The sequence below is a fragment of the Melanostigma gelatinosum genome (assembly GCF_949748355.1).
Source record: "Melanostigma gelatinosum genome assembly, chromosome: 1".
In the NCBI taxonomy this organism is placed as follows: Eukaryota; Metazoa; Chordata; class Actinopteri; order Perciformes; family Zoarcidae; genus Melanostigma; species Melanostigma gelatinosum.
The window spans coordinates 11,337,580-11,361,407 of record NC_136634.1 but is presented as its reverse complement, the minus strand read 5'-3'; the positions used below and the strand labels follow the sequence as shown (position 1 = coordinate 11,361,407).

The 23,828-nt window shown below is 41.1% G+C and overlaps 3 protein-coding genes across 5 annotated transcripts in view; 2 read left to right on the top strand and 1 right to left on the bottom strand.

Moving 5' to 3' along the window:
- scaper (S-phase cyclin A-associated protein in the ER) overlaps positions 1-9,428 on the top strand; it is a 53,960-nt gene extending 44,532 nt beyond the window's left edge. For 2 of the 3 annotated variants that reach the window (XM_079287395.1, XM_079287394.1), the window contains 4 exons: positions 1,450-1,599; positions 7,482-7,673; positions 8,342-8,390; positions 8,669-9,428. In XM_079287395.1, the coding sequence (XP_079143521.1) occupies positions 1,450-1,599; positions 7,482-7,673; positions 8,342-8,390; positions 8,669-8,766 (489 nt within the window). In that variant the 3' untranslated portion in view covers positions 8,767-9,428. Of the gene's footprint in view, positions 1-1,449; positions 1,600-7,481; positions 7,674-8,341; positions 8,391-8,668 lie in introns of those variants that run through there. The other variant, XM_079287396.1, reaches the window with a different exon arrangement.
- Positions 9,429-11,077: 1,649 nt separating this feature from the next.
- Positions 11,078-15,746, bottom strand: isl2a (ISL LIM homeobox 2a). Its single transcript, XM_079269755.1, has 6 exons — positions 15,622-15,746; positions 14,951-15,140; positions 14,292-14,551; positions 13,497-13,783; positions 12,454-12,621; positions 11,078-11,792 (listed from the first exon to the last, which is right to left on the bottom strand). The coding sequence occupies exons 1-6, from the start codon at positions 15,677-15,679 to the stop codon at positions 11,676-11,678; spliced, it is 1,080 nt and encodes a 359-aa protein (XP_079125881.1). The 5' UTR covers positions 15,680-15,746; the 3' UTR covers positions 11,078-11,675.
- A 1,632-nt stretch (positions 15,747-17,378) lies between these two features.
- etfa (electron transfer flavoprotein subunit alpha) lies at positions 17,379-23,261 on the top strand. Its single transcript, XM_079279859.1, has 12 exons — positions 17,379-17,501; positions 18,241-18,390; positions 18,497-18,578; positions 18,827-18,909; positions 19,402-19,501; positions 19,693-19,803; positions 19,913-20,014; positions 20,172-20,240; positions 20,323-20,405; positions 21,463-21,528; positions 21,881-21,961; positions 22,829-23,261. The coding sequence occupies exons 1-12, from the start codon at positions 17,463-17,465 to the stop codon at positions 22,862-22,864; spliced, it is 1,002 nt and encodes a 333-aa protein (XP_079135985.1). The 5' UTR covers positions 17,379-17,462; the 3' UTR covers positions 22,865-23,261.
- The last annotated feature ends 567 nt before the right edge of the window (positions 23,262-23,828 follow it).

The following is a 23,828-nucleotide window of genomic DNA, read 5'->3' as shown; positions in this document are numbered from 1 at the left end:
AGCAGATTTAACTATTTGTGACAGAAAGTTAGACATCTACATTTTGTTCATTACAGTTCTGCGTCTGATGTTTGTTTGAGCATTTTTCTGTATCGTAAATACATTATTATACCATATATATATTTTATTGAATAACATTCACAGTACATGGATTGCGAAAGGAAAAGCTGGTACCTTTGCATGAACAAACTGGTATTTGAATAAATCGTAGAAAGAGCAATTTAAATGGCATGTCCCTCATCACATGTGGCAAAATTTCCGCCAAATATTTAAATGATACTCCCCTGACTTAATAAAAAATCAAAGATGCTCGTTCCTTTGTGAGGAGCCATTGGAAGAGGAGTTACTCTCCTCAGGACAAAGCTGACCTGTGGACATAAACACGGCTGTCGTCTGACCCCGGGTCAGTGGCTGGGGTTGAACCGAGCCCGGTGGGTCAGCAGTTAGGATGGCGCACGAGTGATTATCACTGTATGCAGGGCCGTACATTACCCACTCTGAGGAGGAGGGGGCGACAGCTTCACTGAGCTCAGTCGCCACGTAGACGGAGAGCCACGAGAACAAGCGAGAATGCTGTTAATTATTTTAATGTCTTGTGGTAATCACCTTGAAGCGGCTTCCTCTCGCTGACCCGCCACACTCGGGCAACTCAAAACAGCTGGAAATGAAAGCACTTCACTGCCGGAGTTTTATGAACATTTTAAATAATGTTTCTTCTTTTGGACGGGGGTCGCAGTCACCTTGTGTTTCACATTACCTGCATAGCACCGGCTAATAGGTGTTGTGAGTGGATGATCAGAGTGCAGGCCGTTAATGCTCTCTGCTGCTGCATCAGCTCCCAATAATTAGTTTAGAAAGACATTTCAAAAGGGTTCAGTTCAGTATGAATAACAGGGTTATGCAGTGGTTGCATTTTGGCAAAATATGCAGCAATAAATCTGATTTACCGAAAAGTGAAAGAAGGAACTGTTTTTTTGATGCATTTCCTGTTTTGTTGAGTTGATTTTTTTTAAATCGAAATGTATTTCGTTATTGCTGAATAACAATTTGCTTCCGTTCCATTGGACAGCTGCTTACACGCTTCAGTGAGTTTAGCACTGTGCCTGCATGCATACTCAGGTACTGCATTTATGGATGTTACGATGCTAACGCACCCAAACTTCCAGTGGAATAGTGATGATCTTCTGGTGCTCCGTCACACTGACATGTTGAATAAATACTGTCTGTAAGCTGCTCCTCGCATCTCATTTCTGAGCGGCATTGGGGTGTTCTATGGTGGGACCCCGCCTGAGTTGCTTATACTCTTACACTATGTATGTTCCCAGCAGCATCACGTATCGTCATTCATTACTTTGTATTGTTATTGAGCTCTTTGCAATCACAATCATAGACAGTTCATGCTTCATTTAGTGTAAAACATGCTAACATGTGTTGTCTGTGACCCGTCAGTCTGTTCTAGGAGCCGAGGGCCTGTCTCTGGCGTTCCGACACATCGTCAGCTCCCTGCTCTGGTACTGTACCCAGCATTCCTCCGAAGAGCTTCTGCACGAAGTCATCGTCTGTGTGGGATACTTTACCGTTAACCACACAGACAACCAGGTAAACCGGCACTGGCTGCACAGAAATGACTTCAGTTTAACAAAACAAACTACAATTTACAATTACAAATTGCTTTTGTTATTTGTTATTTTGTTGTTATTTATCAATCTACCAATTTTTGGACGATTGTAAATAAAATCTAAAACAATCATGACAAATTCCCATCTTAATGACCAAAATATGTTGGTGATAAGGGAAATTCAAAAAACATTGATTTTAGATGTCTCCAAATCATGAATGTTTTCACTTTATATGTGAGTATTTGTTTCAAGAAATGTTTTCAAATGTCAATTTTAATTCCCCATAAATTAAGTTGATGTCTACAAATTGCTTGTTTTATCCGATCAACAGTCTAAAACCTTAAAATCCTCAGTTTACTGATACATATGGAAACATCGAGCATAACATCCTCATAATATGAGAATATGGATTGTTAAGTAATCGATTGTCAAAATACTTATCTGTTCATTTTTTTTATTTACCAAGTAATAAATGAATCTGCTTAATGTTTCAGAAATACTTTACACAATTAATCAATTGCTAAAATTGTAATTGATACATTTTCTGTCAATGTACGAATTTTCAATTGTTTCAGCACAAGTTCCATTTAATTCTGTCAGTTGTGAAAAGCTGTCCGCTGAGTTAAGAAGAGCCTGGTAATATCGCCGTACGATTGTCCTGTCCTGATCATTTGTCAAAAAAAGGGTCGTAGATTTGTAATTGTAACAAAAAGCACCTGTTCAAAGATTCATGACTTGGCACCTCCTTGCTTTTGGTCTGTGTGTCGTCGATTGTACCACAGAGCGACCCATTGTCCCTTCCTGGTACCGCTGGTCCCGGTGTTACAACTACTTAGGAGCTCTGTGGAAGTGAGCAGGATGTGATGGAGCAGGCCTGGCTGCTGTGTAATTGGCTGTCATGCATGGCCCGTCTACCGGGCCCCTGATTAGCCATGCTACAGTTGGCTGGGCTTTGATTATGTTAAGCCTGACCCACACAGGCAGCCGCCACAGGTTCAGCCTCAAACCTCCGATATGTCATTTATGTTCGCACGGTCACAGTCAACCCCCATAACCACTATTTATAGGCTGATTACTGATTCTCTCTTACCAGGTTTTTTTGTACTTCTAATTAAAGGGTCTTCCTCCAGTCTACGCCGCTTTCCTCTCAGCTCCTTTGCAATTTAATTATTCTGATGTACAGAATTAGCATCCGTTTGTCATTGTAGATTACATTTGCATATTATATTGAATAATTGAATGAGGACTGAAGATTTAATTAAGCGGGTGACAGATGATTCGTCTTTGAACACTCACAGCGATGTTAACAGGGCAGGACTGTGTTCGGTGAAAAAGCATGTTGCTAATTTCATGCAAAATCCACAGCCTTGATGCTGCTTATAAGAAACGGTTTGTGAAAAAGCAACGGCAAAAAAAAATCCTCTTACCTGCTTTACGAGTTCAGGGTTTAGTTTCAAATAAATATCATATTTAAGTATATCTTGTCGGGGGAACAAGATCCCACACAACCTCCACACAGAGTTGATCCTTGCCAGTGGTTCAGTTCCTGGAATGCGTCCACTCAGTTCCGCACCAAGATGGATAGCGTTAAGGAGAATATTTAGAGCAGCTTGAGCTTTTCTCAAGCTAATGTAAGCATTGGCAGAGCACAAAAGCAGCCCGACCCGAGGCCTGTGCGTTGGTGGAGACTGCTGATTCACTGTCGGCACACCAGCTTTTGTTTATATATATATATATATATATTTATTTGACATAGATTTGACGTCATATATATATATATATATATGAATAAGGCTGCTCATAAAAAGCAGACCTTTGAAGCAGCAGTATAAGTAGTGATGTATTCCCTCTGCTCTGGGGGCATGAATAATTCACCTTGTCACACGGAAAGCCATCGGTTGAGTGACATATGCAGGCTTGTGTGTTCTTTAAGTGCGTCTCTGCTTGTGGGGGCCACCGAGCCATGTAGCCATATGTTTCATTGTCTGTTGGGTGAGTCCCTAGAGACCTTTTGACAAAAAAGCAGAACAAATGACACCTATTTTTGCAACAGACAATTAACTGTACTTCCTTTTCCCCCTGAAGAGATATGTGCCGGTAATCTCCTCGTCTGTGAATGCAGTGATTCATTTGTGAATCGTCCGTGGTGATGATCTGTTGAATCTCTGAGCTGACGAGATTTTAATTGTAAACTGTTGACATGTTAATAACCCACCTGACTCCCGCTTGCTCCTTTAGAAAGACACGAGTGATTTGAGAGTGTGGAAATCTTAAGAAAACCTTTTTTTTTCTGTACATGGAAAATGGCCACACACACACGCACACGCATGCAAGCAGAGTGAGTGACACACACAAAGAGGGTCTAATTTCAGGTAGTGTATGGACGTTTTAGAAATGGAATGGTTTTCCCTGCGCTGACTCATGAGATTACCCGACTCCTCTGTGCTTATATTTCGTAAACAGCCTTCTTTATACCTGTAAGCATCACAAGAGCTATGGATCACCTCCAGACTTCACATCCCACACACATCTCCTGAGCTCAGCCTCATCCGTGGGGTCATTCCTCTTCTTCCCATTCTCTACGAGGGCGTTTCCTCTGCCCCGCAGGCCCAAGCCGAGCTTTGGGCCTGTAATTCCTGTTAACCTGATGTTGAAACGCTCCCTGCAGCAGTCCATTACAGCCAAGACACACCAAGCCCTCGCTGCCTGCAGGGTAAGTGCAGCTCGTGCAGACCATAGGGAGCCAGCAGCAGGGAATGCACACTGTGTATCACCCAGCGGAGTAAACAAAGGCAGAGTAGCGCAGGCAGATGCACTCTCTACTGACTGGCAGGAGAGGGCCTGATTGTTAGCTCGGTAGATGATTTACACTCTGCTTCAAGGGTGAGCGCAGGTCCAACTGACTTTAAGTGAAGCCGAGGACATTTTTATCCCTGCAGACCTTTCAGTGAGGAGTTTCCATTTGTCTGTAACACTGTCATCAGGTTAGTTTCAGAGGAGAATTATCAGCAGTAAAGATCTGGGGTGGAATGACAGCGTCGGCTCATAGAGATAAATAAAGAGTTATTAAGCTTCACTGTGTAAACAGCAGTTGTTTTTTTTTATGGGATTTTTAAAACAACTGACAATTGCCTTAAAAGTCAAGTTGGAGTGTCTATGTCAATGTCTGCGTCGCCAGCGTCTAATTGTCCAAAGGTAATTTACACAGCGTCCCGTGCGCGTCTCAGCCAGCCATTGTAAATGCTGTAAAGAGGCACTAAACAGCCATTTGACTGACTTTGTTTTGTGGCGCATGCTGTGCTGCTTGTCTTATCAGTAAGCCAGTTCCACTCTGATAGATCTGGTTTGTATTGTGGATTCAGTGTCAGATATATGGCCCTGCTCTGACGCTGGTTCCTCCTGAGGTGTTTTGTCTGTCTAGACGTTACAACGAATGGAAATTCTTCTACACGTTCAAGATGAAATTCATACATTTGCCTTATCCAGCAGTGCTGCAGCCTCATGCACACAGGCTAGTTATGCTGTTTGAGATGATGCTTTGTTGGACGGCAGGAACAATGCCGACCACTTCTTCTTTCTTTTTTTTTCCTCTCCGTTCTTAAATCTGCTTTAACTTTGGTTTACGCTTCGACGCTGGGGTTTTTCCCCGGGAACTTGTTTGCGTTTCAGAACATTAACTTTCCACACTCTTTGTTGTCATTGTGGACAGTGGGGAAGTTATGTAATGGAGGCGTCATAAAACTCGGCACTGTTTGAAAATGCCAGGTCTCTGAACTTAAGACAGAACAGAGCAGCCGAGACACTTGAGTTTTTACTGGGTCTGCGTTGTACGCGAGCCAGATGCACGGGTTCAGATGCTGCTTGTTAGTTTTATGATGTCAGGCTTTGAGCCGCAGATACTTCAACTGAGCTGGGAGAGGCAGCGCTACGGGGTAATCTCTAGTTGGAAACCATTTTGGGCTCTGGTGTTGCTCTTCACCTGGTAGAGGCGTGGAAAGTTGGCAGGAGACTCAAGTTTGTGTAACAGCTATACTCTCCCTGCCACCAGCTTTGTTTTATGTCTTTCTGCGTCGTCAGGCACTTGAGGGTGGACAATTTGTTTAGGCAGCTGAAGATGGAACTGTGCGTGGTGGAGGATTATGAGATTGCCGGGTGATTTGTGGGTTGGATCTTCTCAGAGCCCCGGCTCAAATATCCAACACTTGCTTTGGTGTTAAATGACGATACCTAAACCATAAATATTCTGGATTAAAACCCAAGAATGAATATTATTCTTTAGCTTTCGCAGAACCACGGTTTTGGCTGCATAACTCCCTCTTCAATGCCAGTTTGTCTTTGGGCAATGTTGCAACAGACGAGATGAATACGATGATGTAGGATTTAGTGGAGAGTAGCATGAAAATGCTAAAACTACATGCAGTGAAAATAAACAGCTCTACTTTTGAAAACAGCCAGACCTTGCCTTTCTTTTCTTTTTTTTTTCTTCCGTGAGTGGATGAATTTGTCCGAGTCCCACATTCCTTTCTGAGAAACACTTATTGAGTCAGTGAAACTGTGGGGATTTTCTTCCTCCACTGTTACGCACACATATTCACAGCACTGTTTACCTCTTTAAAAATGTACTCCAGACGTCAATACAGCACTCGGTAAAACGCACCAAAGCAGACCTCGTGTTCTCTTACCTTCAGAAAATTAACGCTCGCATTTCAGGTTGACAAATTCAGTCCTCTCCACATTTTGAAGTATTTGTAATGCATTAAAGTTCAGATTGTTTGACCTATCCATGCGGATGCTTTAAACAGAGGACGACAGGAAGTGGCACTGCTTTGTGTCCCTTTGAACGCCGCTGTAGAGGCCAGCTCTGAGAAGCTTCACCTTGAACTGATAAAAGCGATGAATTATCGCTTTGTTTATCCTGCTGTTGAAACTTGGAGTGCATTATCAAAGGAGAAGCCAATGGCAGAGTATTAGTGGGTGCATTTTTTAAATCTTGTAAATCTCGTGAATTTATGTCACCGTGACTTTGGGGACCTCACCTCGCCCTTCTGGTTTCTATTGGCATGGAGCCCCCCGGTCCCGTAGCCTGTAACTGTAAAGTAGTGCCGTGTTTTTTCAGCCAGGATTTAGCACGCTGACCCCCTTGTGCTCTCAGAGGGGTGCTCGTGGTCTTCTCGGGGCTCAGGGGAGATGACCAGAGCATTAGGCCAGGACCCCTTCATTTGCAGCAGTCCCCTTTCTAATCAAATAAGGCTGGGAGTGATTTGCTTTTAATGCTGGTGGCCCGGATGTGATGGTGTGTGATTGACAGGCTGTGATGAAGAGCAGGATGCCGGCAGGGTGAAAATACCATTAATGGTATTGCTCATTTCTCAAAGTGGGGGTGGCCAACACTGTTGGTGGAGGTTTGCTCACCCTGCCTTTCACCCCCCCACCCCTCCATTCCCCCTGTTGCACTTTGAATGCCCTCTCAACCTGAGCTTCCCTCCTACGGGGCGGTAACAAGCTTCAAGCACTGACTCTCTGCGTCGGTGTTGCTCAGAGAGCTTAACACAGAACTTGAAAGTGAAGTTTTAACCGCTGATAATGACATCGGTTCACATTTCCCCCTCGTGGTACAGCATCTCTGCCGTTGCTGTTGGTACAAAGGAAGAAGAAAACATCCCATCATTGTGTTTTATAGCCCATAATTGCGTGGTGGGAGGCTGTGCCCCCCAGGTCTCCTCCTAATAGCTGTTTGTGTGTTGTTTTAGTGGCAGATTTACATGTGGGAGGGCCAGTGCGGTGATTTACAACCAACAGTGCCACTGACTGGCCGCCAGACTGGCTCAGTGACTGACTGGCCTTGCTCCATGTGTGTTCCAGGTGATAGTGCAGTCTGGCCGCCAGCCCAGCGTGCTGCAGAAGCTGTGTCAGCTGCCCTTCCAGTACTTCAGCCACCCGCGCCTCATCCGAGTGCTCTTCCCCGCCCTCATCTCGGCCTGCTACAACAACTCCCAAAACAAGGTCATCCTGCAGCAGGAGATGAGCTGTGTGCTGCTGGCTACGTTCATTCAGGTAAATATAGGACCATGGTGTCACATACAGCAGACATAGATCACAGTTTTACACACAGTTGACCATCACAAAACAGGCTATAATCAGAGGGGAACCTCTTTGCCTCGGCTGGTTTAACAGTTGATCATCTCGGCCCCGGTGAATCTGTAACAGGCAGGCTTGTACAAAGATAAATGGCTTCCTTCACAGTGGATTTACCTGCCACTGGTTCAACTCCCAGTAAACAGCTTGTCTCCTTCATCTTCCTCTGACAACCCGCCCCTCACCGCTCTGCAACCACCGCTGTTTAGACACCGATTAACTTCCATTCAAAGGGAGACAAGCTATTGTCATTTCTTTCAAACAAAGCAATAATGCATGGTGTCGTGCCCCGCCGCCCTCATTGTTGAGTTAACCTCAGGAGCATTCCTCGGAGTGAAACGGTTTGATCCTGTATGGTTCTTTATCACCCGTCATTCTAAAAACATATATTTTTTTATGAGAAAATACATTGAGATGTAGTGCCAACTTTTAAATCACATTATTTGTATTTTTTTTTCTGACTGGAAGGTTTTAATTATTTTAGATAAGACCAATTAAATTGCACACACACACACAACACTACTGGTACCTGGAGTCGGTTAACACTACTACGGTTATCGTACTAATGCTGGTGTTAACTCTTCTAGGACTGTGCTGCAAATGTGAAAGATTCAGACAACAAAATAAAGCCCGTCGGTAAGTTATTCTGATAAATGTATCAAATGCAATACAAGAATTTGGATGAATTGAATTATATTTCATATTTTTAATTCTAAAGGATAGTTGACTGTTTTAAAGAAGGCGTTGCCTCAGAGCAGACATGAAGGTTACCCAATCGATCTGGAATATGATTAATAGTAGTCTTGTGACTGACAAATTTATCTTCGCACATTGGTTGCTTTCTGATGGATTTAGAAGGATTGCTGTTGGACTCCCGTTATATAATGAAGTTGTTCTTCTCTCTCTGTGTAAAGTTTCCCAGCTGCTGGATTACTGCGAGTTGTCTAACCGCTTTCCAAGAGACCAGTGGGACTCAGCGCTGCAGTTCTTTCTCAAGAAGCAGGAAGAGTGATGCATCCTGTCCTCGGAATGGATAAGCACAGTATGAACATTTCAGAAGAAACATGAGATGTGGACTTATTTGTGGTTTTTTGTTTTTTTTTTCTCTTTTTTCCACAATTTTAAGTCTGCACACGAGCAAATATGTTCTTCAGACTTTGTCAGTTGTAAAGATCGTGAAGCCTTATCATATGTTGGTTTATCTGTTTTGATTTCTTTGAAATCAGTTTGATGTTTATGATTATTTGCACAAAATGTCTTCATTGTTCATTGCAGTTAGAACACATGCACAGCTATTCCATTTAATATCTATACAAGCCATTTGTTTATCTTTGTGTCCCTGTTGTAGATAAAAAAGATCCAGTTCAAAGCAGGGACCATCTAAATCTGAAATATTTACTTATACTGTAATTTATCGTTTGACAAGTGTTTCATGAATACTGTTTGTGTTAATTTATTATATTTGTCTCATGTTTGAATGTGAATGGCCAGAATGTTATTTCTAGTCTACATGATGTCAGTTACAGGCATGGCATGCCTTGATTGCCAGCTCAGAATGATCTTTTTCAAGTTCACATCTTTGTCTCTTCTTTATCTCTGTTAGGAGGCAAACTTACAAATTAATATAATTTATTGAGTTATTTACCTTCATGTCAAATAAAATACTAATGGCTATATTTTGTTGTCATTCTATTTTATTCCGTGTAAACTTTACAGAGTTAAATTGATCTCATGAGTAACATACAACAAAGGGTGGTGACTCTGTCAGTTACACCCTCATGAACTTGAATATTGACGATCTCCTAATTTAGATATGGACAAATGCAATTCATAGAAACAAATTTGATGATTGAATCTTAAAGAAACGTGAATATATAGGAATTTGTTTTAAATGTACTTTCACGCTCTTGAATTCCTCATAAACAGATTGCTCAGGTTTAAGAGGAAGCCATCTTCTTCTGCAAGTATTTATTGGAAGTTTATTAATTGGCATATCTACATTAAAATCGTGATCAAGTTGTTTTATTCCCAATGGTTCATCACGACATCATCAGTGCGGCCCCTACATGACAATCAACCAGCAGGTTCAGGTAATATTTAGGAACGGGCTAAAGGGATTTGTTGAGAATGAAAACAAAAGTTATATTCACAAAACATTTCCCACAGTGTGAAACTGCTGGAACTTTCATCCAGCTTGTCCAGTTTTAGATTAAAGGCAGATGTTGAACATTTGGGAGCCGTTTAATGTGTTAAGTATAAACATATAACTATATAAATTCAGATAACCTGTGTGCTTATTTTTAAATGATTTGTGATGTTTAGCCCAGTCTTGTATTTTTCTAATGAGTGTATTGTTGCTACAGTTGCACTCGCAGTTTGAAGTTGTTACAGCCTATATCAGCATGTCTTAAAGACTTAACAGGATTTAGAATTTCAATGAGACTGCACTTCCCTCACTGATAAAGGCGATCCTCCCCAACAAATTGTTGAGGTGTAGTGTGTCAGTCCCGGCTTGACCTGCGTGCTCTCTTGTCCAGCGGCTATTTGCCGTTCAGGATTCCTACAGGAATGAAAATAAACTCAAGACACGCCAGGATGCGTCCGCAGGCTGGGAGTCCCGTCAGCGCTGCGCGGCTACGCGTTTTGTTTTGGGTCCATTCAGTGTATCCTTTGCGGGTGATGCCAGATGCAGATAAGCGGCCGCCGCTGCCTGTCCTCTGTCTAGACTTGTTACCATGGGCCTCAGGTTGGTATGGCACTGTGACATTTGTCTAAATAAGACCAATTTGATCGTTTTATCACTATGACGGGAACCAGATATTATGCAAAATCTGCGGTAAATATCGACTCTGGCGGCTGGAGGCTTTGATTTTTATTTTATTTTTAAATGAAGAAGATAGAAAATCATATGAGGGCACGAACTCAGACCTCCGCCCATTGTGTCTGATTCAGTGACCTATGACACGTGGGCCAAATGCGTAATAATATCTTGTCAGCCATCAGTCACTCATCCACTTGGCTCAGAAATTGAGCAGGCCTATAAGCAGGGCCATAGGCTGCTCAGGGGTTGGGAACTACTGTTTACAGACAGAGAACGGCACCCACAAATGTGGGCAACTGAACATTTGTAATACCTTAATATTTCATTTCTGATTGCCCAAACGTGCACATTTAACCATTTATTATATGAGCTTTAGGCCGTCTTACAGCCTAAGAAGTTGAATTTTCTAAACAGGGGACCTCCAGCACTTCAAACAGTGTCAAGCATTATAAGCACCAATTGCTTTTCAATTCACTTAAAAACTGATTTATTTTGCCGACTATAATTATAAAAAAGATCTTGTGGTTTACAGAACAAATGGAATTGTGCATGCAATAATCAGTTCAAAGTATGTTTTTATTGATAAGATCGGCTATGTCTGTCGTCATAATAAATATTAATAACTTATTTTCTGGCGAAAACGCCAACAATGCGCATCTCATCTGTTTCCTTAATTTACAAGAGTCGATATTGAAACAAAACATGCACATCTACACAGTTTGGTTCCTGACAAACATATTGTAACCTTCAGACGTCCATTACAGGACAGCGTGTTTGAATCCCGTTACACATTCACCACGTTATGGCCAGTTCAGGCATTGGCATCATGGTAGAAGGTCCCATAAGCCCATAATGTCCATCAACAGCTGTGAGTCCTGCCGAAGTATCCTTGAGCAAGACAGTGAGCTAAAATGCCTAAATTTAAAAAGAATAGTCAGACCTCCCATCCTCCAGTCGGCAACCTGAATGTATCCTCGAGCATAATCCATCCTGGTCCTTTAATTCGTTTTTCTTTGATTGATTGTCACTGAGGTCTCTGCGCGTCCCCTGCAGAGGGCGCGGGCGCGCGCTCGGGGGCTCCAGCTGACCTCGAGGACTCTTCACGTGTCGACTGGACTCGGCACCATGCTGTTCGGTGTGTCCGGTAACTGGGACGAGAGTGAGGTCACATCACTGCCCGAGGAGTTGCCCAGGGAGCCCGACTCAGAGAAAGACACCTGCCGAAGGAAACCGAAGGAGTCAGATCAACAAAAAAAGGATTGAGAGACAGATTCTCTCTCTCTGCTGGTGCAAAACTTCTCACGTGCCCACAGATATATATGTCAACATGTGAATGTGCGCATGACCAGAGCAATGGATACATTTATTTTCTTTTTTCAAGTATCAGGCCTATCTATTAAAACATACCAATACAAATCACCGTATCGGTCTTGTGCACGAGACCACATCAGCAAGTGACCCATGGAGCCCATACACAAGGTTGATCAACAGTTTGCACTTGAATATTTTGGAAATTAAAGGCGTTATAGATTAAAGAATTCTCTCTAATTCTAAGCGTTGTTTTTTTTTAACTTAATGAAGGCTATCATCATCCTCATCATAATCATTATCATCATCATCATCACAAAACTGCCCTATGACCATGTCTGAATTATTATTGGATATGATTGAAGTTTAGTAAATCCTTCTGTTTCCTCTCTCTCTCTCTCTCTCTCTCTCTCTCTCTCTCTCTCTCTCTCTCTCTCTCTCTCTCTCTCTCTCTCTCTCTCTCTCTCTCTCTCTCTCTCTCTCTCTACGAATGTAAGCATATCAGTCCCTTTGTATTATTTTAAAAGGCCTATAATTTATTTTAAATATATATTCTGAATGTCATCCTACCAGCTGTTGGAAAGCGGGCTGGTCCAGGTCGCTCTGCAGGGCGAAGTCGCTGAGGGTTTTCCACGGTGGCTGGTAGGTTTGCACCTCCACAGGATTCCCTTGCACGGTGTTGTCGTGCCGGATAGGACTACCTGCCACCAGAGGTGTGCCTGTCAGGCCCTGCAGATTCTACAAGAGCAACGAAACAGTTAGTTCGACCCAAATATTGGCCATGCATTGAATACATTCTGCTGTTCAGCCACACCAATAAAAATCATATTTTTTTGTCATTATGAAGGACAGCCATTTTTCAGCAACAACAAACGTGCACAAAAATATTTAATTGTGATCATTAACTATAGCCTTACAACTGTTAGAAAGCACATTAAGTTTATATGAGCCTGTAAAATAGTCTAAACCTAATTTTGCAACAGTTAAAGGATACATTGGGTTCAATGTGGTCAGCTCTGCAAAACATGCAATTCTTTTTCAATTTCAAAATATTTCAGTTCAGTAGACTAACTAAATTGACAATTATTTTCTGATTCATGAAAATATACCACCTGTATATTTAAAATGATATGGAATTTAAAAAAATGGAAAAACAACCTCCTGTTTTTAAGAGTTGTTTGACAAATCATTTTATTTTATGTATGTTGTATCCACAACAATCAGTCAATATGTTTATGTTTTCTGCTGTGGTTTCTCTCCAGCAGTACTGTCATTTAATTATTTCTGTCTTTATCTTATCGAGATAATGTGTGGCGACACATTTGAACATGAACATTATCTTGAATACAACCTTTGTTGATTTTTTTTTTTTTTTTTTTAAACCAGTGGAGAATTTTATCAAGTTGTACGGGGCAATAGTGAGTGCATGCCAGTAAGTTATTAAGCACATTAGAACATATGAATGACAGTAAGTTATTAAGCACATTAGAAAATATGCTTAAATAAGCAGGTGTTGCCCAAGATCAATTGGGCCTTTGAAATGAGAAACGGGTCTAGAATAAAGCATCATTTGTTCATGCCATGAAAATATAAAAAAACACAACATAACTCACGGTTTTTTCGCTGTGCTGCTGTGATTGCATCTGCTTCAAGAAGATGATCCTCTTCTTGTCTTTGCAGCGCTTGTTCTGAAACCAGACGCGGATCACCCTGGGGCTCAGGCTGGTCATCTCCACCAGCTGCTCCTTCATCAGAGCGTCCGGTCGCGGGTTGGCGTTGTAGCAGGTCCGCAGGGTGTGGAGCTGCTTCTCGTTCAGCACCGTCCGGATCCGAGTGGTCTTCTCGGACTGCTTGTGGACGTGGTTCCGGTGATGAGGAGGATGTCGGACAGAAACAGGTTCTGGAAAAAGGAGAAAAAATAAATTTGAAACTTAAAAATAAACAGAAAAAATGTTTTATGTCGGAGGAATTATAAACTTAAATGAAGAAATTAAAGTAACACATAGCTTAGATTTACAAGTAGCCTATCACCGGCTGTAGTTTATGAAATTGAAAACAATAAATATTGCACCAAATATTGTTAGGCGTCTGTAAGTCACTGCCGTCATTTTAAACGTCAACTACTACACATTTAAAAAAATTAAATTGTAAATTATATTGAATCTTTTTTTGTTGGCCGATGCACACAAAATATTAATATTTAGTCGACTGTTTAAATTTTGCCTAGAAAATGGCAATACTTTTGGAAGTCAGAATGTACATAATAATAATAATAATAATACTGATGACAATAACAATAATTATAATAATTATAATAATAGGTTATAGCATGCACGATTTTATGCAGATCATTTTCTGGTGTACTGTGTTACTTTTATAGGTTCATAATAAATCAGTTTGTAGGCTACCGGAGATGTGCAGCTGTCTGGTATGGATGTTCCCCGGGCTGAGTGGGCTGTCTGCAGGGGCCCGGTCCGCGAGCAAGCCGTGATCCGCCCGACACAGCAACTCGTCGTCCCGCAGAGAGAACTCGTCCCCCGGCAGGAGGTGACGGCTGCAAACCGAGCACCGAAAACACTCCATGTGATACACATTGTCCCGAGCTCTCATCACCAGGTCGCTGCTGCAGAAGCCCATGTTACACTTTGCACATTTGATGCCAAATAACCTGAAAGGGAGCATGGAGACTATACATTGGTCTCATGCAGTAGCCCTAAAATGTTGCAGGCTAAACGAATCTGACGTTGATCTCAGAGCACGTTCCAATCAACAGAAGCGCAAAAAAGTTGCGAGCTGATATAATAATCAGGAAAAAGAACACAAATCTGAATGCCTGCAACACAGATCTTATTCAGGTTTGTAGTTCATGACGCACAATTTCGCCCACTTTCATTTACACCCTGCACATTTGCCATTGAAATTGCCATTATCATGATGAGATTATGATTTATCTCATCTCAGGTGCCCCCTGTATATCCTTTATAAATAACACTTTCTTTTCAACAACCCAACACATGGTCTCTGAAATTTAGGAGAGTACAAAAAAATCCTGAAAGTTGCACTCTACCTTGCATAATCTCTTTTACAGTAAGTCTTTCCGTCTCGGACGAAGCAAGTGCAGGTCTCGTCCAGGTACTGGCTGCACTCTGCACACTTGAGACAGGCTGCATGCCATTCCAGGTCCGGGGAGACTCTCAGGATGTACTGGTCGTGTATCTGACTTCCACAGCCCACACACATTGCGATTCCCGACTTCTCTGTGTGAGGAGCGGAATGCATTAATGCAACACTGTGCGAGCTCTTTTAATCCCCATGACATCCCTTAAACCCCCTTCACCCCTCCACCTTAAGGGGAGAAAATCTTTGCGCGTATCACAACAAACATCAGAGTTCTTCCACGAATATTACAGACTTATTATAATGACGCAACAGGAGCTAAAAATATCACCAAGCACCACACGATATAAGTTTATAAGGATATTAGCCCATATATATATAGATATGGGCTAATATCCTTATACATATATATATTCGTGTATACTTTTCGTTAGGGCAGGTCAGTTGATCATACCTTAGTTGCGGTTTCGATATTATTCTGCAAATGCCGAAATTAATCGAGCAATTAGTCATTACATTTAAGAGACTATACCCCGGATACGTCTTAAAAGGAAATTTAAAAACTCATAACAAAACCCCGGAATGACAAAAAAAAGGAGTAGAGAGAGAGAAATAACTTACTTTTTGAATGATCCCCCATATCATCCAAGAAAGAAGTATTGAGCCGGATATCCACCATACAGGAGAAATAGCCCAGTGCAAGCCGATAGATGGAGGAGAGGAGCGGTAGAGGAGACCGTCCCGTCCCTGGCTGGATGATAAACTTGTATTCCTCCACCGAGAGGTGGAGAGAAAACAAAGATCCTCGACCAGTGACGTCTGCAAACCTGGACCTCTGTTGGTCCGGGGAGAGGGTGCCATGCAAATCTCCTCCTGGACCCCTGCTCTTTTTTTCCTTTTGTCTCTTTGGACTGGCTGTGAATTTTTTTTAATCCATCTTTTGTCCCACAGCGCTGCTATCTCTATTTCCTGAAGTGAAAGCAATTCCCCTGTTAACTCACAGTGCAATTAGGTTGTGAGTGTGAGATAAGCTGTTGTTGTCATTTATTTTGGTATATCCCATTCTCTTAATATTTCCTTATGGGCTGACGTATTGTTTATTGTAAACGTATCCGTGTCAATATTCTTGTTACTTAGATATTGTGTTTTTGTGTGTGCAAACAATCATATGTTGTTTGGATTCCCACTAAAATACAGAGTTGAACTTGGAAAATGTTTAATATCACTGTTCAAGATTTTGTTACTGCTATAAATTATGAACATTATCCTATTTGTATAATAATATTAATAATGATAATACCTACTAGCATTATTATTATTTGTAATAATTTCACTATTATTATTATTACAGTCTGATATTTATTCTAAACACTATTTAATTAATTATTTTATTTAATACTAACTTTATTATTATGTTTTTTTAATGCTGTTTAAGTTTGATAGTTAACCAATAGTCTCACGCTACTGTAGAGAGCCCTCTACTGGATAAAATATCACATAGAGATCTTCGATCCACCGAGCGTCAATAAACTGCACAATTTAAGATCTAGAAATAGATTTTTTTTCTTCTTTTCCGTATGGATTATCCATAAATTCGTACACCTGAGCTTTCATATATTTGTGATTGATAAAGTCCTGCCCACAATAAATAAGGACCCGAAGGATGGCTATTCAGTTCTCTCACATACACAAGACTCTGTTAGAATAAAAGAGACAGAAAGAAGTAGTGATTGAGTCACACAGCCAAAATACAACGTGTTTTATGCCTGATATTAAAGCAGTTGAATAAAATGTACGATCAGATTCAATAGACCAGAAAAAACGTACATGTTTTTGTGGGTTTTGTTTTGCTAAATATTCTATTTGTATGTTTAACACATCGATTAAATAGCCTACAGCACCCATTGACGTGGGCTTGAATGTATACGTTGAGATAATGATTGTAAAATCAACAAAATAGTATCGTTCTACACAGAAAAAAATATAGTTTTTTTCATGAACATATTAAACTAAATATAGGGTTCTAATATTTAGCATTATTTATTCAATTTTTTTTTTTTTGGTCCGTACTTGTTACCGGATTGAATGTACTTATTCGACATATATATTACACTAACAGTTACACTATGATTAAAATAGGAATTGGAAAATAGGCTTTAGTTTAAAGTGTCTTCCTACTTTATTTTGTCTCTGAGGGACAAATTGAGAAAAAATATCAACTCTAAAATACCTTGTTATGACTCTCACGAATCAATGAATCGCGAATGTTTCCATATGTTAAACTTGTAATAATAAAGCTTCAACCTGCTCTTTATTTTGAAATAATTGTTTGCAAGCGCTTTTGAGAGTGACCGGAAGTTGTCGTTTTCGTCGATGTCGCGAGACCTTAAAGCTTACGTCAGGTTACCTTTGACACAGATTTGTTTCTGCACCTGAGAAGCAAGCAGTCTGAAGGGTCCAAGATGAACAGAGCGTTCAACAAAACAAGCCTGAAGCAGTTGGTAAGGGGGTGACGGTTATACCTTAATAACATATATAGACAATGCATTGATATGTTCTCGCACCAGCACAGTAGAAAACTAGCTTACTTGTTGGTTTGTTATTGCTGCAGTTGCTAACTACTTCAGACGCGTGCTCGTCTGACAAACCGCGGTATTTTTTCTCAATTTGTGTGCGACAGCGTTGTGTGACTTGTTTTGACCACAACAGTATATACACATTGTGATGTTGCAAGAATATAGCAACGTTTTGCAGGTTTTGTGTTAGAGCTAGTGCTAACTGGTGTTAGCACAGCTAGCCTAGCATTTATGAAACCAACGTCAAACAGCAGTTACGAAACTGTGAGACTGTCATTGACGCAGCGGGTGATACTAAAGTGTTACCTAAAGCATTGCATCTCCTGTGTGTAGCAGTATATACTTTAACAGCTCATTAAGTAACCCAGCGTGTGGGATTGCATGTGTTATTTGTTTGACTTGATTTAAATGACCTTCATCAACTGCTGGTGCACAGTCATGTGCAGAAGAAGCTGGTATTATCCTGTTTCACTGTCACACAACCTGATGCAGCAGCTTCAAAGGTTGTACTGTTGCCCTGTGACAATTAGATTTCACACTAAGCTAACTGTACACTTCCACTAGTAATGCCTCCAAATCCTAGACAAACACACACCGCCAGATCGTTGGTTTTACTGGCTCATAAATGTATTTAATACTGAGATGTTGACATTTTCTCCAACAGGCTGGTGTTCTCCAAAGGTTTCAAAGCACCTTGGTGATTGCAGAGCACAACAATGAGAAACTGACCCCGATCACACTCAATGCCATCACTGCTGCCAGTAAGCTTGGTGGTGAGGTGTCTTGTCTGGTTGCTGGAACAAACTGTGCACAGGTAGGCAACACTTTTTACACTGACCTGCTCAAGGGCTGTTATTTTGGCATCGCCGTACCGCATTGACGTATGGATAAATAAAAACATTTTTTTTCTGTCTTTTCAGGTTGTAGAGCAAATCAGACAAGTCAAAGGTGTGAATAAGGTTCTGGTTGCTCAACATGACTCTTACAAAGGTTCCCTGCCAGGTATGTGACACCTATTGTAAGTTAACTTACACCCACAGAGCAAATATAAACCGAACATGTCTGTTTTTTAGCAACAAGCGATTTCATGTTAACAGCTGGTTGATGTAGTGCTCAAGGGCATCTCGGGAGTAGTAAAAGAGGGAGGGGAGTTTGTTTTTCATTTGATCCATACTCGTATGTTCAAGTTGTCTAGAACTGGCTCAGCAGCAATCATTTGTATTGATATCTGATTTATTTTTTTTCTTCAGAGGAGTTGACTCCGCTTATCCTGGAAACTCAAAAGCAATTCAATTTCACCCACATATGTGCCGGTGCTTCTGCCTTCGGAAAGGTAAGTAACGGAGAGGGATTCCTGTACATGTTGAAAGAACATCATGTTTTCACTACACAATTATCCTGGCCAAACTTTGTTTATTGTGCATGTTGTCTTATTTTGTAATATGACATAAAAAGTATAGTAAATGTATGTAATTCATAAAAAAGTGACTAATGTATGCCATGTAAAGTTATTGTATAGTACATCATAAAAAGATCATACAATTATTTGCAAAAAATGCACAGTCCAGCATGTCATAAAAAATAATTCTATAATCAGTTATCAAAAAGTCATAGAAATGAATTTCTTCTCTCATGGCCTCGTTGAGATGAGTTTCTTTTCTACCAAAAGTTTTAAGCGCCTGCTTCAAATATCTTAATTTTTCTAAATATTACATTTGTCTGTCTATCAGCCAATGAACTGCAGTCCTTCTTTCTCTTCATTCTTCATCAACGTTGATCATTGCATAGTTCCCTGCTTACGCTTAGTCACCATTTCTTTCACCAGAACCTGCTTCCCAGAGTGGCTGCCAAGTTGGATGTTGCTCCAGTTTCCGATATTATTGAGATCAAGTCTCCAGACACGTTTGTCAGAACAATTTATGCCGGTAAGCCCTTTTTAAAAACGCATGTTCACTTCAAAAGATGTGTTAAATCAGGTTACCTGGATTAGGTACACATTTAATATGATGCAGATGAACTCTGCTAATTGTTTTGCAACCGGATTTAACTCTGGCAAGTTTGTATTAATGTCTGTGCTTTTTAAATATGGCATGTTAATACTATTTTGATTGTACAGGAAATGCTCTCAGCACAGTGAAATGTAACGAGTCGGTGAAGATCTTCACGGTCAGAGGGACGGCCTTTGAGGCGGCTTCAACAGAGGGAGGAAGTGCTACATCAGAAGATGGTACAGTAGATATGCAAAGATATTCTGTCAAAGTGTTGTTGAAAAAGAAACAACTTCAAATGTTATTTGTTCATTTTAACACAATGATCCTCTCATGACTGATCTGTAGTTGCTGCTTCTTCTCCCGCTGGAGTTTCTGAGTGGCTGGAACAGAATCTCACAAAGAGCGACCGCCCGGATCTGACCAGCGCTAAAGTTGTGGTGTCAGGAGGTGAGACATCAGATTGTGTCCTGAATCACTCATTAGGTCCAAAGCAACGTCGGCCATTTGTTTGCAGTGCCACTGTTTGTTTGTTGTGAATTCATTAGCTTGTGTGCTTCTTCAGTTTTCTTTCACAAAGCAGACTAATAGCGTTTCCTTCTCCTAGGGAGAGGCTTGAAGAGTGGAGAGAACTTCAAGCTGCTGTATGACCTGGCTGACAAGATGAATGCTGCAGGTAAAATTCATTTTGTTATTTATAACCTTACTTTTTTTCTTTACTTATAAAGAGTTTAAATTGCAGCATAATCTTTTTCCAGTTGGTGCATCCAGAGCAGCAGTGGATGCTGGGTACGTCCCCAATGACATGCAGGTTGGACAGACGGGCAAGATTGTAGCACCGGTACGTTTTGTTTCTTTCTCTGAAGTGACGTAATCAACGAAACATTAAAAAAAAAAAAAAAAAAAAAAAGCTAAATTTCAACAGTTGGGGTCAAAATCTGTTGCTTTTGACAAATACCTGTTTACCATTACACAGAGCGGTTGCAATCCAGTACGATCTGGGTGGCTGCTCTGCCCTTTAAAAAAAGAAAAAGAAAAGGTCCATTATGTGACTCAGCCGGGTTACCCCGGCTCTAATTATCCACACATTAGGCCGGCAAAATGGACTTGATGGCACATTTAGGGCCCTAAATGATTTAGCTGATCCATTAAAGCAGAGTGCAGTGGATGTCTGGGCAGAGCGGCGGCCCGGCCAGAGTGTCCAAATTAGATTTTCCAAATGTTATGACAAGATGATAATCATAGTTTATCCCCCCAAATCTTAAATGTTGTGTATTCAGATTTGTATATGTGTATGTATGTATGTATGTATGTGTGTATATATACACACATGTATGTATGCATGTATGTATGTATGTATACACACATGTATGTATGTATGTATGTATGTATATATATATACACACACACGTATGTATGTATATATACACACACACAATCTCTCATCTGCTGATTAATTTTCAATATTTGGTCACAAAATGTACCGTCGACGTTAGAATCGTGTGTTTCAACTGCTGTTTGTCTCTGAATGATGTGTGCTGGAAACAGCTTGGCAGTTTTAAAATGCTGGTCACTCTCCGCCACAGCAGTCTGTCCACTCTCAGATGATTGTGTTAAAATGTATGTAATGGAGACACAGTATGGACCACGGACATAGTTTAATAAGGATTCAGTTTGAATGGCGTGTCCGTTCATAATCTCGTAGGAATATGTTGCTTCTTTGAGCTCTTCTGAGACTTCAGCTGCAACATTAAATAGGCACTGAAATATTCATATGGCACTGATGGTGGAGATATGCGTACTGACCCTTTGCACACTGTGGTCATTGTGCCATCAGTCACACTTCATGTCTGCAATCGAGTAACACTTGTGTGCTTGTCTTCTGTTCGTGTCCACAGGATTTGTACATTGCTGTCGGTATCTCTGGAGCCATTCAACACCTGGCTGGAATGAAAGATAGCAAGGTAAAGTCACACGAATAGACCTCCCCTTAACAACTTATGCATTTTGAATAATAGGAGTAAAATATTCCATTTTTTTAAGATTTCAGGTAAACTGATATACGGTAACCTTAACGCTCTCGAGTTGCCCTACCCTGTGATACAATGGTTGGATGCTTCTGTATTGTGTGCAGTTAAGAACATAAATCATCACGTTTCGTTGACATTTTGCATTTAAGCCTAATTCTTTTTTTCCTGGTTATTGAATGATCATAGTTTGTTTGCTTTTGTTGAAGCATGACACACAGGCTGTTAACAGTTTGTTCCTTTGTCTTCTGCGTACTGAGAGAAACCTGTTTTTTATTTTTCTATTCAGATTATTGTTGCCATCAACAAGGACCCAGAAGCTCCCATTTTCCAGGTGGCCGACTACGGCTTGGTCGCTGATCTTTTCAAGGTGAGGCGTGTCACTGCGGTCAGAACCGCCGCTCACTCGCCTTCTGCCGGACTTCGGGGACCAGAGTGAAACGTTTGCTTTCTCGCTGATAAATGTTGCACGATGCCTTATTCCAGCCAATGGAAATGTGCAACTGTTGAATTATTAAGTCCTTTAATTAATCAGAGGAGAGCTCTATCTATCTATCTAGCTATCTAACTTGAAAGGGGGCTTCAGTTTAGTATTGAGCTTCTACTTGCCAGGCTTCTTACACGCTTGGTTGCGTTCTTGTATCTAGCTGGTACTTGGGCAGAGTGAGCCAGGAGTGTTGGCACAAGCAGCACTAGAGTCCAAGTGCTGCTTGTGAAAGGCTAGTAGCTTATATTTTCACGTGTGTCCTGTTGGTCATGTTTTATTTAGCCCCCCCCCCCCCCCCCATGAGCAGCAGTAGAGTTTTGACCTGCAGGGTGAGATCACCTTACAAGTGATCACTCCTCAGATAGCTGATTAAAATGGATGGGCTTTCTACTTTACCCCAGAATAGACAATTGATACCTCGGACAAACTCCCAGCGACTGATGATCCTCTTGTGAAGTTGCTTGACTCACAAGGAAAGCCGTTTGGATCATTTTCTACTCTTATTTAAAGCTACACGGCTGATATTATCAGTGTGCTGACTCATGGGCCAGATGCCTCCCCTTTAAAATTAACAAAGTCTAAATGCCTAAAAGAAGTCAAAGTTTATTTTTTAATGCGCAGTTAACAAGAGATTCATTTAAAAGTACACTGGCGCAATTACAATTCTGTGAGTTTCGTCCTGATAAACGGTCGGTGTAAAGTGTTTGTTGAATGTCTAGTTCTGAAGTCTCTGCACTGTTTTCTCTTCAGGCTGTTCCTGAGATGACGAAGGCACTGGACAAGTGAGGAGAACCAAAGTCATCCCACAGTGGGAACCTGCAGTAAGAAGAATAGAGTGGACCAGAGGCTCTCATATCCACTGCCTTAACACAAGCCTTTGTTTGCGCATGCAGGAATAATTCATCAATATAGAAATGAATGCTTTAAAAATACATGTGTTCAATGTCTGTGTACATTTGTACGCACATGGTGACGGTGTTTTACGTCTTTAGTAGTAGTACAGGTGTTGACATTTGTATTTAATTTGCTGGTTCAGCAAAGAGCATCTCTGGGAACGCCCGACGTGTCTCCGACCTAGCTGGCTGTAAGATGTAGCTCTTCATGCTAACCTAGAGGATGTAGTATACATTGTATACTCACTGAGGTGCACTTGGAAAATAATGTATTAAATTGACAACTAGTTCTCCTTTTGCCATGTTTTCTCTTTATTGGATTCATTTTGCAATGTCCTCTTTCCACGACCAAGATAGAAAATGTCTGTCAACAGAACAACAAACGGGGTTGGTTTCAATAAGAGGCAAATCTTGAAGGTTCATGCTATATTTTACATGTTAGTGGAGCTCCACTTCAATGGAATTATGATATATCATAATTCGTTATGTGTGGGACATACTTTAGTTTGCAAAATCTCAGTAAACACAGAGTCAGCTGGGTTTGGTCAGATTCTAGTCGTGGCACCTGGATAAAAACACTCAACCAGTCAAGTCTGCCACGCTCTTTCTACTCATAGAATTAAGATACAAATGTTGACGTTGCGACTGATCCAATGTACCCTGCAGCAGTCCCATCAAAGAGGACTGTTCTTTGTGAGTTTGGAGACACTAAACTGACCATCTAAACAGCATATGCACCAGCACATGTGATATATCCAGGGCTTGTGGAAAGTTTGAGTCACCGTTTGTCATCTCCAACTCCTACAAAGTGCATCAAAGAAACTAAGCCCTCAGCACCACCCCCTCACTGCTTTCAC

Excerpts from the sequence above, each read along its gene's own strand:
- isl2a (XM_079269755.1), bottom strand. The coding sequence starts at position 15,679 with ATGGTGGATATCCGGCTCAATACTTCTTTCTTGGATGATATGGGGGAT. Across the intron at positions 15,141-15,621 it reads TATGGGGGATCATTCAAAAA|AGAAGTCGGGAATCGCAATG; the intron begins GTAAGTTATTTC and ends CTCCTCACACAG. Across the intron at positions 11,793-12,453 it reads AGCCCGCTTTCCAACAGCTG|GTGTCTTTCTCTGAGTCGGG; the intron begins GTAGGATGACAT and ends TTCCTTCGGCAG.
- etfa (XM_079279859.1), top strand. The coding sequence starts at position 17,463 with ATGAACAGAGCGTTCAACAAAACAAGCCTGAAGCAGTTG. Across the intron at positions 18,579-18,826 it reads TTACAAAGGTTCCCTGCCAG|AGGAGTTGACTCCGCTTATC; the intron begins GTATGTGACACC and ends TTTTTTCTTCAG. Across the intron at positions 18,910-19,401 it reads GTGCTTCTGCCTTCGGAAAG|AACCTGCTTCCCAGAGTGGC; the intron begins GTAAGTAACGGA and ends TTCTTTCACCAG.